Below are 14,194 nucleotides of genomic sequence, written 5' to 3'. Positions count from 1 at the left end.
TGGAACCCCACTTCTTAAGCCCTCAAGTACCGAGTTCAACCTGGCTGAGTACGCAGAAGAGAAACAGGCCTGGTTTTCTTTGTAAAATTGAACTGTTTACTTAAATTTGGGTTTAGTGTTACATAATAATTAGTACATATACTTTTTAAGACATTGTTATTAAAAAAAAGAGTTTTTTTTAAACAATATCTTCTTTTGTGGGGAGAGGAACTACTTTCAATAGGTAAATTACAATAACAACAGTGGTCAGGAGTGTTGTGCTGCTGGGGCTGCTCCAATGCAGGAGTAGGTGCTCCCTAAAAGACTAATCCACCACTGGCACCCATGCGAGCTTCCCCACCTCATCAACTATCCCTGCTAACCAGCTAAGGTTCCAGAGATTATATAGGTAACAATTAGAGTAAGGCAGAAGGTTGTATTTATTGCACTGCAGTGTTTATTTCATGCCTGTGTCCCCATACAGATTAAGGATGACCATGAGCAGACCACAGAAACTCTGTGATGGCCTCCCGCACGTTTTCACCCTCCTCTGTATGCATCCTGTCTTCATTCTCCAACACTGCTCCCAGGGTGGCAAGCTCAATGTGACCCACTCCATCCACGTCCTCTTGAATCACATGTCCCTTGGTCTCACAAATGTTGTGTAGAATTACACAGGCAGTAATGAGAGATACAACGTTTTCCTCTCCAATTTCAAGCCTTGCTGTTAAGCAACGCCAACGAGTTTTCAGTCTTCCAAAAGCGCACTCCACCGCATTCTGAGCCCTGCTAAGGCAATAGTTGAAATGCGCCTTCCGCCTGTCCACGTGGCCTCTGTGTGGTTTCATGAGCCATTTCCTGATTGGGTATGCACTATGAGCAACGATGAGGGGTGGTACTTGAACCCCATTAACAGTAATAGTGGGGTTGTCAGGAAGAAAGACTCCAGCATCCATTCTCTCAAACAGAGCAGAGTTCTGGAACACATAGGCATCATGGTTTTTACCACTCCAGCCCACCTCAATGTCTATGAACCGCCCTGTGTGGTCTGTGGCTCCCTGAAGGAGGATGGAGTAGTAATGCTTCCTACGGCAGTCATCCCCCTGCCTTATCGGAGAAACAACTGGCACATGACAACCATCCACAGCAGCCACACAATGAGGGAACCCCAGTTTTTCAAACCCCTCCATGATCTGAAAGTGAGGAAGGGGAAGAAAGGTCAGTTTCTGTTGAAAGGGGAGGTAGTTCTCTGCTGGCCAATTTCTGTCTTCCTGAGTGCCAATTTGGAGATACAAGCACACAGCCCTGGCCCAAGCCATGTTGCCACCTCAAGTGAGGTGGCACTGCTGCACCTGGTGCTGCCACCGCCACTGTAGCCCCCACCCCCACTTCTTCTGGGCAGACTGGAAGTGGGCAATGGTGGCTCCCTCCCTCTCTCCTTCCTGCTCACTGGCCAGCCAGCCAGCCACTCCCACCTTCAGCCACAGCCACAGGGCTCCTGGGAGTTGGACGAAATACTACAAGAGATCCTGGCTGCTCCCATGACCATTCAGGACTTCACAATGTCCCAGTTGCTCCCACAAGAGTTCAGGACTTCTCACAATATTTTGCCTGACTCTCCCAGGCACCCTGCAGCTGGAGCAGAAAGTGGGAGAGGCTGGCTGGTGAGCAGGGAGGGAGGAGAAAGAGGAGCTGCCACCTCTGCTGCCACCCGGCTTGGCAGGCAAGCGCAAATTGGCCAGTCAGCTGGCCAGCCAAGCGGGGAAAGAGGCAGCGGCAGTGACAGGCCTGCTGCGTGGGGAGAGTGGTACAGAATCGCCACTCTTCCTATTCCACACCACCTGATGCACCCACATCAGGCTGCCTCATTATAGGGCTGTTCCTGCAAGTACAACAGAAGCCTTCTATAAGTGAACAACTCCTACTCACAAATATGCAACTAAGAAACAGCCAAAAACCAAAACCAGGGCTTCCCTATTGCACATCACTCTACTGTAAACCACCCAGAGAGCTTCAGCTCTGGGGCAATATAGAAATTAACAACAACAACAACAACAACAACGTACATACCTGTGCAACGTTTCCCAGCTTTACTGTCTGTCTCAGCAGGAGATGTTCCATGGCCAGGCAGACCTCCACCACAATCGCTGCCGCAGTAGTTCTCCCCACTCCAAACTGATGAGCAGCTGTCCTGTACACACATATGTTTGCCAGCCGCCATATACAGAGGGCCACTCTTTTCACCACTGGAATGGGCTCCCGCATGTTGGTAGTCTGCCTTTCCAGGACTGGCTGGAGAGCTTCAGCAATTTCAAACAGGGTCCCACGGGACATTCTGAAGTTAGCAATCCATTGCTCATCCTCCCAAATTTGGAGAACGAAGTTCTCCCACCAGACCTGACTTGCAGGGAAACACCACCACCGTCGCTGCATTTTGGGTCGCTGAGTGCAGATGCTGAATGCAGTGGAGTGAAGGTGTCCCTTCCCATATTGGAGTAGGATGGCTCTTTTTGTGTGCCTTCTGCACAGCAGTCTTTTAACCATCTTCATGCTCGAATCTCTTTCTTGCATTTGGAGCAATATTGAGAGGATACATCGGATACTGCACACCAAAACAGAGATCAGAGAGCAGTACATCTGAAATAACTCTGGATCCATTTTGGAGTGATGAGTGCACTTGTAACCCCGATCTCGGCTGACTTCTGTGCATGCACAAAGCACCTGGTTGAATCTGGTCCACCTGGGGAGGGTTACTTTATGGAAGTAATTGGGAAATCACTGCACAGCTGCAATGGACACTTCAAACACTGGGGGGAAACAAAGGGTGCAGAAAAACAAAAACAAAATATTAAAAAACCCTAAACATTAAAACAAAACTGTATTAAACACTAAAATGAAGCATTAAAACAAACTGTGAATGTGCAGTATCACAATAGTGCTATTGTGTTATGACGTGATTGTGAAATATCACATTACTGTGATAGTCAGAATGGACTGTCATTTCTGTGGAGACAGGAGGCTGACAGGAAGAGGTGTCGGTTACACACTTCCACTGGGAAGTGGAATACCAATATAACCATTCTAGAAGCAGCACACACTTATAAGACAAATGGTGGATGTGAGCGGAGAGATGTGGGGTAAACTACAGGGACATAATTAATCACGTCTATTAAACTTCCCTGAGTAGGGAAGCACGGACAGGGGTGGGGGACAAGCCTCTCTTATTCACTGAGCACCCTCTATGTGTTTGATCACATTCAGGTCTCCTGGAAGGACTCCACCCACCCAACTCCAGAGTAAGGAAGTTTCAAGTGCAGTTTGAACTATGAAAGTGGGGTTTTAGGTAGTATATACTCTGTTTTGCTTGCTTTGTATGCTGCTGACAGACCAAAGCGATTTCATTAAAATCCATTTCCATGTAGATCGGGTCCAAGCCACCTCAAAATACTTTGCATTATAACAGGGATAGCTCACAACAGTATATTGTTGTTGGGAAAATCCAGCCCCTGCCCCCCCCCCCACTCCAGCTACTGTGAGGATTGCAGCTGCACTCAGAAGGAACAGGGAAGCCTGAGAGGGGTGACAATAACCCTGTCTCACTGTTGTTGCACAGCAACTGGTATTCAGAGTCTTGCCTCTGATCATGGAGGTAATTAATACATAGCCATCATGACTAGTAGCCATTGATAGCCTTATCCTCCATGGATCTGTCTAACTCCCTTTTAAAGCCATCTGCATTGGTGGTCGTTCTGCATCTTCTGGTAGCAAATTCCATAGATTAACTATGTGCTGTATGAAGTGCCTGTCCTTTCAACTTTTCTGGGATGTCTTTATCATGTGTGAAAATGACAGTACATTTATTCAGCAGAACCAAGCAAACAGGTTTTTTTCCCTGGGCAGTACCCCTTCAGGCTGCAGTGGATCATACGTTTAAATACTCCATCTTGGGTAAAAACTTCTGGCACATAGAAACACAGAATGCTGACCGCTTCTTTCATCTAATATGCTAGTTTACTATGTGGAAAGGACATTTAGCATGTGACACTTCATCCCATCGTGCACACACACACACATACACACACCTGTAACATTAAACAATACAGTCCATGAAACAGTTTACCACTTGAATTTGTTGAATGCATAAAATAGCTCATTAGACTCCTGCTGGTTACTTTTCCACATGTAGATGTAGAGTGCTTCCAGATGGAGGGCTCCTAGCAGTAACACTCAGTAGGCATTGTGCAGCTAGTCTGACTTTTCTTTCTTAATACTTTTTTTTCTGGTAAGAAAAAAGACAGAAGAATTGGTGGGAAAATTCAGGATGGCTATGAATGGAAGACAACATCATCTATATTTCCATGAATAAGGCAGTGCAATTGTATGATAAACGCCTTGTCTGGAAGCACCCATACTCAGGCAATCACTTCCAAAAGGTCATCCAGTGCAAAATGTTATACTGGAAGAGCAACTAACAATGCAGTCCTATGCATGTCTATATCAGAAATAAGAACCATTGAGTTCAATGGGACCTACTTCCAGGCAAGTGTCTATAGCATTGCTGCCTAAGTCTTCATAGATGTTAAAAAGCTTCGGACCAGTAGTAAAACCTTGTCATGGAAGTGTGGATGAGAAGGATCCAATTTGCTACCAAGGAAACTGCCACTAATATAGTAGTAACTGTGACTATGAATGGATCCCATGGTAGTCGATCATCACTGCAATATTCCAGATAGAAGTTAATCAAAGTGGTGGAAAGCCTGAAGTGTAACATAACAATAACCACGGTCTTGCACGTGAAGAGTACTCGGATGTGGTATATATCAAAGAAGAGGAAACAGAAGGGCAAGAACAAACACAGAAGGAATATGATGTCTGTTCTCCAACCTTTGCTCACATCTACTGGCAAATGTAACCAACACTGTAAAATGATCAGGGTTGCAGCCCATTGCTGTGTACCTTGGAGGAAACACTTGGGAATTTTTTTCTCCAGTACTGCCAATTTCCTGAACTACAGTTATTGGAATACAACAAAAACAGGAGTCAAGACATGACAATGCACCCTATCCCTCTCTGGTTTTCTCAACTGTAGAGGCTTTCTGTCAACATTATTTGTGTGTGTATGTGTACAACATGGGCTAAATGAACCTATGTTGATCCTTGACTTCTGACACTTGACAGGAATGCACTTCTTTTATGTAAAGTGAACAATTTTTTTATTACTTTTTAATTGTAAATTTCAACAAAACAAAACAGGTCATAAAAAGGAAAAAATAAAGTGTGTGTGTATGTGTGTTGTGGTGTGTGTGTGTCTGTATATAGGATATTACTAACTACATGAGTTAAAAGTATCAATTTCAATTGGCTATAGCATTCTAGAAAAAGTGGATTACAAATAAACTTAAATAAAAGCAGACCAAATATCCATATATGTATCCATTTGCAAGTGGCGCCTATATATCACCCTTTCAAATGCTGATAGGTCCTCAATCCATTGCATTATAGGAGGTGGGCATTTATCCTTCCAGTGTTGAAGTATTTTGTGATTTTATTAGAATGTAAGCCTTTGGGGCAGGGATTTGTTGTTTTATTGGTTTATGTGCACTGATGGTGCTAAATAAATAAATAGTACTATCAGTCTTTTGGCTGTCAGAAGGGCATGGAAAATCCATTTATGCTGACCATGCATTAACTTCCAGGAAGCAGGTAAATAATTTTAAAGCACATCTACATCAATAAATATTAAAGAGTGTGCTAATAAAGTTTATCCATATAATAATTTCTCCCCCAAAGAGGAGACCTTTGGGCATTTCCAAAACATATGGTTAAAGCATTAGCTGTATTATACCTCCAACAATTAGCCAGGTTAGGCAAACCTTTATTACAGAGATGTTGTGGCATCCAGTAGACCCAAAACAAGAGCTTTTGCTGAATAAGACATAACCTAAGATTCATAGACACTTCAGATACAGATGCTAAAGCAGCGATCCATTGATTTAGCAAAATGAGAGAATCCCGTTCCCTATTCCATTCCTCCTTAAGACCCTGTGTATCACATTATTTACTGATTATAAGTATTGGTCGATATAGGTGATCGGCTTCAACAAGTGTTGAAGCAAAGGGAAAACTGTAAAAGCGGCGGGACCAAATTTAGATTCTAACAAATGTTGCAATTGCAAGTATTGCCATTCAGCCATAGCAGATAGATCAAATTTGTCTTACAAAGCCGAGAATAACAAGAGCTCATCATAGAATCATAGAATAGTAAGGTTGGAAGGGGCCTACAAGGCCATCGAGTCCAACCCCCTGCTCAATGCAGGAGTCCAAGTCAGAGCATCCCTGAGAAGATGGCTGTCCAGCCTCGTCTTGAGTGCCTCCAGTGTGGGAGAGCCCACTACCTCCCTAGGTAATTGGTTCCATTGTCATATTGCTCTAACAGTCAGGAAGTTTTTCCTGATGTTCAGCCGGAATCTAAATATCCTGTAACTTGAGCCCATTATTCCGTGTCCTACACTCTGGGATGATCGAGAAGAGATCCTGGCCTTCCTCTCTGTGACAACCTTTCAAGTACTTGAAGAGCACTATCATATCTCCCCTCAAGTCTTCTCTTCTCAAGGCTAAACATGCCCAGTTCTTTCAGTCTCTCTTCATAGGGCTTTGTTTCCAGTCCCCTGATCATCTTTGTTGCCCTCCTCTGAACCCTCTCCAGTTTCTCTGCATCCTTCTTAAAGTGTGGTGCCCAGAACTGGACACAGTACTCCAGATGAGGCCTAACCAGTGCTGAGTAGAGGAGAACTAGTACTTCCTGGGATTTGGAAGCTATGCTTCTATTAATGCAGCCCAAAATCGCATTTGCCTTTTTTGCAGCCACATCACGTTGTTGGCTCATATTCAGCTTGTGATCGACAACAATTCCAAGATCCTTCTCACTTGTCGTGTTGTTGAGCCACATATCCCCCATCTTGTAACTGTGCATTTGGTTTCTTTTTCCTAGGTACAGAACTTTCATTCTGTACTTTCAAATGTCATTCTGTTGTTTTCTGCCCAGCGATCCAGTCTATCAAGATCACTTTGAATTTTGTTTGTCTCCCAAGGTATTAGCTATCCCGCCCAATTTTGTGTCATCTGCACATTTGATCAGCATTCCCTGCACTTCCTCCTCCAAGTCAGTAATACAAATGTTGAAGAGCACTGGGCCCAGGACTGAGCCCTGCGGTACCCCACTCACTACCTCTCCCCAGTTTGAGAAGGTCCCATAGATAAGCACTCTTTGAGTCCGATTCTGTAGCCAACAGTGGATCCACCGGATCATTGTTTCATCTAGCCCACTTTGAGCTAGTTTGCTCATCAGGATATCATGGGGCACTCTGTCGAAAGCTTTGCTGAAGTCGAAGTATATGATGTCTACAGCATTCCCACGGTCCACAAGGGAGGTGACTTGATCAAAAAATGAGATCAGATTCGTCTGGCAGGACTTGTTCTTGACAAATCCATGTTGGCTTCGAGTAATCACTGCACCCAATAATTGATCCAAAGTAAAAATCATCTTATCCGTCTAAGTCTGCCACAAAAACATTTACTAGAATACAACAACAGAAAGTCGTACCCTTTCCCTCTCTGGTTTTCTCAACTACAGAGGCTTTCTGCCAACATTATTTGTGTATGTATGTGTACAGCAAGGGTTAAATAAACCTAAGCTAATACTTGACTTCTGACACTTGACAGGAGTGAATTTCCTTTATGTAAAATGAACAATGAATTCATAGTGAAGAAATCCACATCAATGTGATTGGTGGGAAACACAATTTTAATATCTATTTTCAGAATTTATATTCTTTTCATACATGCATGTACAACATACATTTCATTACACTTGATGACTAGCAGCTGCCAATGAAACCTTTTTAAAGGCCCAATTGTAACATGGGGAGGCTATTTTCAGTGGGGTCACAGCTGGGGAGGGAAGGGTTAGCCCTCCTATCCCCACAAACTGCAACCTCTTGAAAATCCCTCCCCCTCCCCGTGTGGTTTTACCTCCAATGGGAGGCTTTTTTCAAGATTGTAAAGGAGCCAATCTTAATCCCACAAAAGAATCTGGATGAAGAAACCTCGGTAAAGTGGTAGATTACATGCCTCATGTAGAAAAGCCCTTTATCTTCGGATTAAGATTGGCTCTTTACATGTGTTTTTTTCTGGGGGGTTTCTTTCTCTGCCTTTCTTTATGCTCCATTACACAACAACTAGGTGGTCATGTGGTATAGCGGAATTGCACAAATACCCCAGGGTTTCATGCCACCATTCACGGAAATACCAGACTTTCCTCATTGGAAAAAAATAGCCATACTGATTGCAAAGCACAGGAGAGGCCTTTGAGGATGTCGGCATCATGTAAAGCACTTGCAAACTACTGTGAGTGAGGAATCATGAGTGTACAATAAATTCTTCATATAGAAAGGCTAACAGAGAGCTGTGCTGGGTGCTCTCCTGCTGTGGCATTTGTCACAGCAGGAGAGCAGCCGGTGTGGCTCTCTAAAGCACTGGACAGGCCGATGTCTCACTTTGAGATCCCTCAGAGCTAGGCATCTGCCTCAGAGCTAGGCATAGGTGGTGGCAGCCCTCCCAGCACTGGACACAGGCTAGGAGGAGCTGGATCACCGCCACCACCACCACCAATACTACTACATGGCCACCACTGCCAACTTCAGGGGGTCATTTGGAGCCCCCAGGATTTGGTGCCCAGGGACCCTCCCGTCTAGCCCCCCCCCGAAGTGGCCCTACATGCACCCCATTCACATACATATCCCATTCACAGGAGAAAGAGAGAGTGGGCTTCATTTGGTCTTTGCCTTTTCCTCTGAGCAAAGGTGAGGGGCAAGCAAAGCCCTCGGGAAGTGGTTGGACAAGGTGAGGGGGGAGTGAGGCAGAGCAGGCAGCTGGCTCATGGAGCCCTCCTCAGAGCTGCAACTCAGTCAGGAGCTGGCTTGCCTTCCCCATCACCTTTACAGCCAGGAAAGGTAGGGAGTAAAGCAGAATTCTGACTGAGCTGCCAAGATGAGGAACACTCCTTAAGGCTGCGGCTCAGTCGGCCGCCCCTCTCCCGCCTCCTCTCCCTTCGCTGAGGCAGCAGGGTGCAGTGGAGAGGCACAGGCCTCACAGGAAGCCTTCGCAGGTCAGATAGGGAGGGATGACTGGCTGAATTCCGACAGCAGGCTGGTGGTTCCCCATCTGCACCCCAATACATTTGAGCTAAATTCCTCCCAGTCACTTGTGTTTTGGAAGGGCTTATGCCCTGACCACAGATCAGCACTCTGCAGACGTGTATAGAGATATGTGTTTCAAGCACACGTGGCAGCTATCTGCTGAACTAGTTCAAAAATCCTGTTCAGAATCCTATAAGCATTGCAGATTAAAAGATCTCCCATTAATTTTATCAGTGTTCCAATGTTACACAACAGCAGCGACAGTGGAGGTGGGAAAACCATTGCACTCACATCCAAACCCATTGTGCATGTCAGTTTTATTCATTGTAGCCATTGCTATAAAATGTAAACAATGGTTACTCAATCAAGGCAATTGTTAATTTATGGCTCTAAAGATAAAGACAGAGAATTAAAATTCAAAGTAAGTACAGCTGTAGAGTTACATAAATCCACCAGTGTAGCCAAGCAAATACTGGTTTTGCTTAAAGCGAAAGGTCGGCTTTATATTCCCCTTGGGTCTGTTAAATTAGCCATTTGCTTAATTAACACCCAAAGTCCTGCCTGAGATAACAGTCTGATTCAAAATGACACACTGGCTGTTTACAAAGGAAGATTAATGGCACAATCGTATGCATGTTTAGACAGAAAAAAAGTCCTACAATTCCCAGCATTCCCTAGCCAGCCATGGCTATCTGGGCAACGCTGGGTGTTGTAGGGCCTTTTTCTTCAGTTGGCTCCTGACCTCCCTCGCATGAGTGAGAGTTACACCACCTATGGATTTGGAGTGAAGGCTGATGGCTCCAATGTCAGTGGGGTGGTGAATCCACTCCGGGTTTCAGTCAGAATCTCTCAGAACTCTAAAGGAGCTCCTTTAGAGTTCTGATAGATTCTGCCTGATACCTGGAATGGATTCACTGCCCCGCTGACATCAGAGCCACCAGCCTCCACTAGATTTGTATTCAGTTATGGAATTAGACAGGGAAAAAGCTTTCAAACTTTCTTCAGGGAACCTTTCTTCACATTCCTTTATTTGCTAAGGGAAACTTGTGCACTGCACAGGCTTTGCAGGCATGTTATAAGCCAGTGTGTGGTCACCAGTGTCAGACTAGGAGTGGGGAGACCAGGTTCAAATGCCCACTCAGCCACAACACTCACTGGATGAGCTTGGGCCACTCACACTCTTTCAGCCCAACATACCTCACAGGGTTGTTGTGAGGATTAAATGGAGGGGGAGACTATGTACTCTGCCCTGAGTGCATTGGAGGAAGGGCACATTAAAACTATATTAAGGAGGCATAACAGTCTTCCCAACCCTGGTGCCCTTCAGATGTATTGGACTACAACTCCTGTCATCCCCAGCCAGCATGGCCAGAGTGCTCAGAGTGCTAGTTATAGATCTATTGCAGCCTTCCCCAGCTTGGTCCCTTCCAGACGTTTTGGATGTCAAGTCCCATCAGTCCCAGCCAGCATGGCCCATCATGAAGAATAATGGGAGTTATAGTCCAAAACATCTGAAGGTCGCCACACTGGGGATTGCCTGGCCTACTGGCTCTCCACTGTATCTCTATTTAACTTTTGGATACACACCTGAGAACTCAATCCCATGTAGCAGAGGGAAAGATTCCTTTCAAGTAAAACTATCCACCATTACTTATGTTTGTTTGTTTTGTTAGGGCACCCCAGACAACTTCCTGAGAGACTTTGGCTTTGTCCAAAAAGCAGAGCTCAAAAACTACTCAGATACAGTATTAAATATGGTTAGGATTTCACACGCTGATGGATACGTAAATCCTGACACCTTGCAAAGATCGTTTTGGTTGATAGCATATGTATGCCCTCTATGCTACCTCCAGTGTGCACTTTATGAAGTGGTGGATGAATAAATCACATCCAAAACACAGGAGACTTTCAGTTAGCAGGAGTGGATTTGGTCTGCATGTGGAATGCTTTCAGGAGGGCAAAGTAAGCAACCTGCATAAATATTTTTCTCTTCTTAATTCACACTTTGGAATGTTTCCAAAGCTAAGTAAAATTACAGAAAACAATACTATAAAAGTCCAATTCTGAATTGATGGTGTTGCTTTGGGACATGATTTTTTAAATATACTTTTGGCATCCTCACAGAAAAAAACACATTTTTTTAAGTTCTCTTTTTGGCATTGACTGGAGACATCACTAACATGCATGCAATTCTGCTTGGATCAAGAAGCCATCCTTGAATCAGACAACAGATCACTGGCTTGCCCTTAGAAGGAAGGGGTTTATAACATTGTTTCCAAACCTACTGATAGCTTGTGCAGTTTTTCTCTCTGGTTTAAAATTGGAGGCACAACATCACTCTTAGGGGCTAACTACATGGGATGCTCTTGTCAGACCTCCTGACTTTTTTTTTTTAATCTTAAAAGCAATGATGGGCATGGGCTGGAGGCAGGGGTGGGGGAATGTATGGAGATGGTGGCACTGGAAGAGGGCCACTTAATCCTTTCTGCCTGCACTGTTTTCTCGGTTAAAATTGTTTTCCGGCACCAGGAAAAAAATTCTGGGGGGCACAAAAGGGGCGAAGTATATCTCTAGGTGGAGGAGTTGTGTCCCACTAAAACTGCCATCCTAAACATATTTTTTTCTGAAATAAATGGGGAAAATGTTACTTTGGGCCTACACCACAAAAGGGGAAATTAATTTTAATTTCGAAAAATATTAATTTGTGTTTAGAATTTATTTATTATGAGTCACCCCATACATAAATAGTAAATTAAGTTAAAGCAGGCAGGCAGTAAGCAACATTAGCAAGCAGCAACTGGATTACATTTTGGTGACAGTTTCCTTAAACATACATATACAGGGCGCTGAGCTTTAATTATTCACACACATTCTTTTTAATGCAAAATTCAGTTACAAAGTGAGAAGGCACGGACAGCCAAGAGGTCAGCAATGTTGGATCACAGAGCATGTAATGTGTGTGTGTGTTTGTGTGTGTGTGTGCGTGTGTGTATGTGTATATATATGTATATATATGTATATGTGTGTGTGTGTGTGTGTGTATATATATATATATATATATATATTCCAGAAATAGAAGCAAGCACTTTGATCACAATTTGGATGTTCTTAATTCAAAATGCACTTTCTTGTCCATAAGGTAGCAGAGAAAAAGATTTCCCCACAAACTTAAAAACCAGATATGGCCTGGATGCATACGCCAGTGAGTCACTAAAAACAACTTTCTGTCAAAGCACATTGACCCCACCCCTTTTATTAGAGGCCTAATTATCCAATATCAAACAAGTGGCAGCCTTGTTTCATTCTGAAGACACACCTCTATAACCACCTTGAGCCCTCCACCAAGAGAGGGCCATGAGCCCCTTCACCTCACCACCACCACCACCTCCTGCACCGCTCGATAAATCTTTCAATGGGCCAAAAAGATACCATAGTTAGGAGTGTCGAGGAACCTCATTCAGCCCAAGGGCCAAATTCCATTTGAGAGGTGGTCTTGGAGGCCGAGGAGCCTCATTCAGCCCAAATTCCATTTGAGAGGTGGTCTTGGAGGCTACATCCCAGTGGCGAGTGGGGGTAGAGCCAAATGAATGGGGTCAAAATGCCAAAAATACCAGCATATTTTACCTTAGGGCTCTTCCTGCCAGTAGCTAAGCTTTAGGAGAGGCATTTCAACCTTTCAGGATGTGGAAAAAACTGCACAGAAGCCAGGAAACCACCACATGATCAGTGGCTGGGGGAAAGGGGGGTCTGGCCATCTGGGGAACCCCAGAGGGCTGGATTGGAATTGAGGAGGGCCAAATTTGGCCCACAGGCCTGAGGTTCCCCACCCCCTGCCACAGCTGAGAGTAGCTGAGATGTCTAGGAGAATCAAGAGGGGCATGCTCCCCTGTCACTCTCTGGGTGCACCACTCAATAAATCCCCCCAGAAGAAAGCAGAGAAATCCCTTTGTGATGGTTACAGTGGCTCAGTGATGGAGTAGAAACACTTTTCACATTCTCAGAAACACTTCTTTTGTTCCCTGCATCCACCTCAGAGACCAAGTTCCAAGCTGCAGCACTGATTCAAAACACATGCATTAAACTCTACCTCAAAACACAACGTAAACAAGAAAAGGTAAAAATTAGGTACTCCCTTCAGGATGTGGTTATTCAGTGCCAAGACAGTGGTACAAAGTATGCTGTAATTTAGATGAACGTGCATATCACGTACATGTAAACCAAACACATAAATGAGGGCTCTTTTGGCATTGAACTCTGGGTGCTTAGGAAAACCTGATACACCCAAAAGGTGAGAGAGTCAGAAACCACAACAAGGTCTTTGAAATCAATTCTTTGTTTTATTAAAGAAGAATTTTAAATGAATTAAAATCACTCATCAGGGGAATTAGAATCATATCTATATCTAGGGAATTAAAATCATATATTAACACCAAGAAGGTTAAAGCTAATCAAGCATTTAAAGTCAATAGTGAAGCTAGGCACACTGGGATTTATGGAAAATTACGTGTGTGGGTGTCTGTGTGTATTCAAAAGAGAACAGTTTTAATTTTTAGCAAGGCATGTGTGCGCACGCGCATGTTTATAAGAAGTTTGATAAAAGTGCAGCACTTCAAAGAGAATTTTTAACTCCTGGCAAGGGGGGGGGTGTAGTTGATCATGGAGGAAGGGGGAGAAAGGGTGGGGGAGTTTCAGCTTGGGATAATTTGAATGGGGGGGAAGCAGACTCTTTTGGGGAATTCTGAGAGAGTTTGGAAGAGGGGGGTTAGAGCAAATGCGGGGTTTGGGAAGAAAGTGGATGGAGAGGCGTAAAAGAACAACAGGGAGCTCCCAAACCCAAGGGCTTTTGGAGTTTGGAATGGGATGGAATGTTAGGAAACAGGGAGGAAAATATAATAATTGTTGTATGGATTGCTTAGAAGGAAAATAGAAGATAATGCAAAGATTTACCTCTCTGTATCTGCTGACTTGTGAAGCAATGGGAAGCTCTGTTGAGCTCCTTCCGTGGAAAGGGGAGCGGT

At 44.3% G+C, this 14,194-nt stretch overlaps 1 protein-coding gene across 1 annotated transcript; it reads right to left on the bottom strand.

Moving 5' to 3' along the window:
• Positions 1 to 424: 424 nt before the first annotated feature.
• LOC146352703 (uncharacterized) lies at positions 425 to 2,786 on the bottom strand. The gene is made up of 2 exons (XM_084832156.1): positions 2,050 to 2,786; positions 425 to 1,172 (listed from the first exon to the last, which is right to left on the bottom strand). The coding sequence occupies exons 1-2, from the start codon at positions 2,635 to 2,637 to the stop codon at positions 465 to 467; spliced, it is 1,296 nt and encodes a 431-aa protein (XP_084688282.1). The 5' UTR covers positions 2,638 to 2,786; the 3' UTR covers positions 425 to 464.
• Between the last annotated feature and the right edge of the window lie 11,408 nt (positions 2,787 to 14,194).

The sequence above is a fragment of the Heloderma suspectum genome, chromosome 2 (genome assembly GCF_057233095.1).
Source record: "Heloderma suspectum isolate Gila_16-S chromosome 2, 16-S_ref, whole genome shotgun sequence".
NCBI classification, from domain to species: Eukaryota; Metazoa; Chordata; class Lepidosauria; order Squamata; family Helodermatidae; genus Heloderma; species Heloderma suspectum.
The sequence above is the reverse complement of the archived record's forward strand: the minus strand, read 5'-3'. Positions and strand labels throughout refer to the sequence as shown.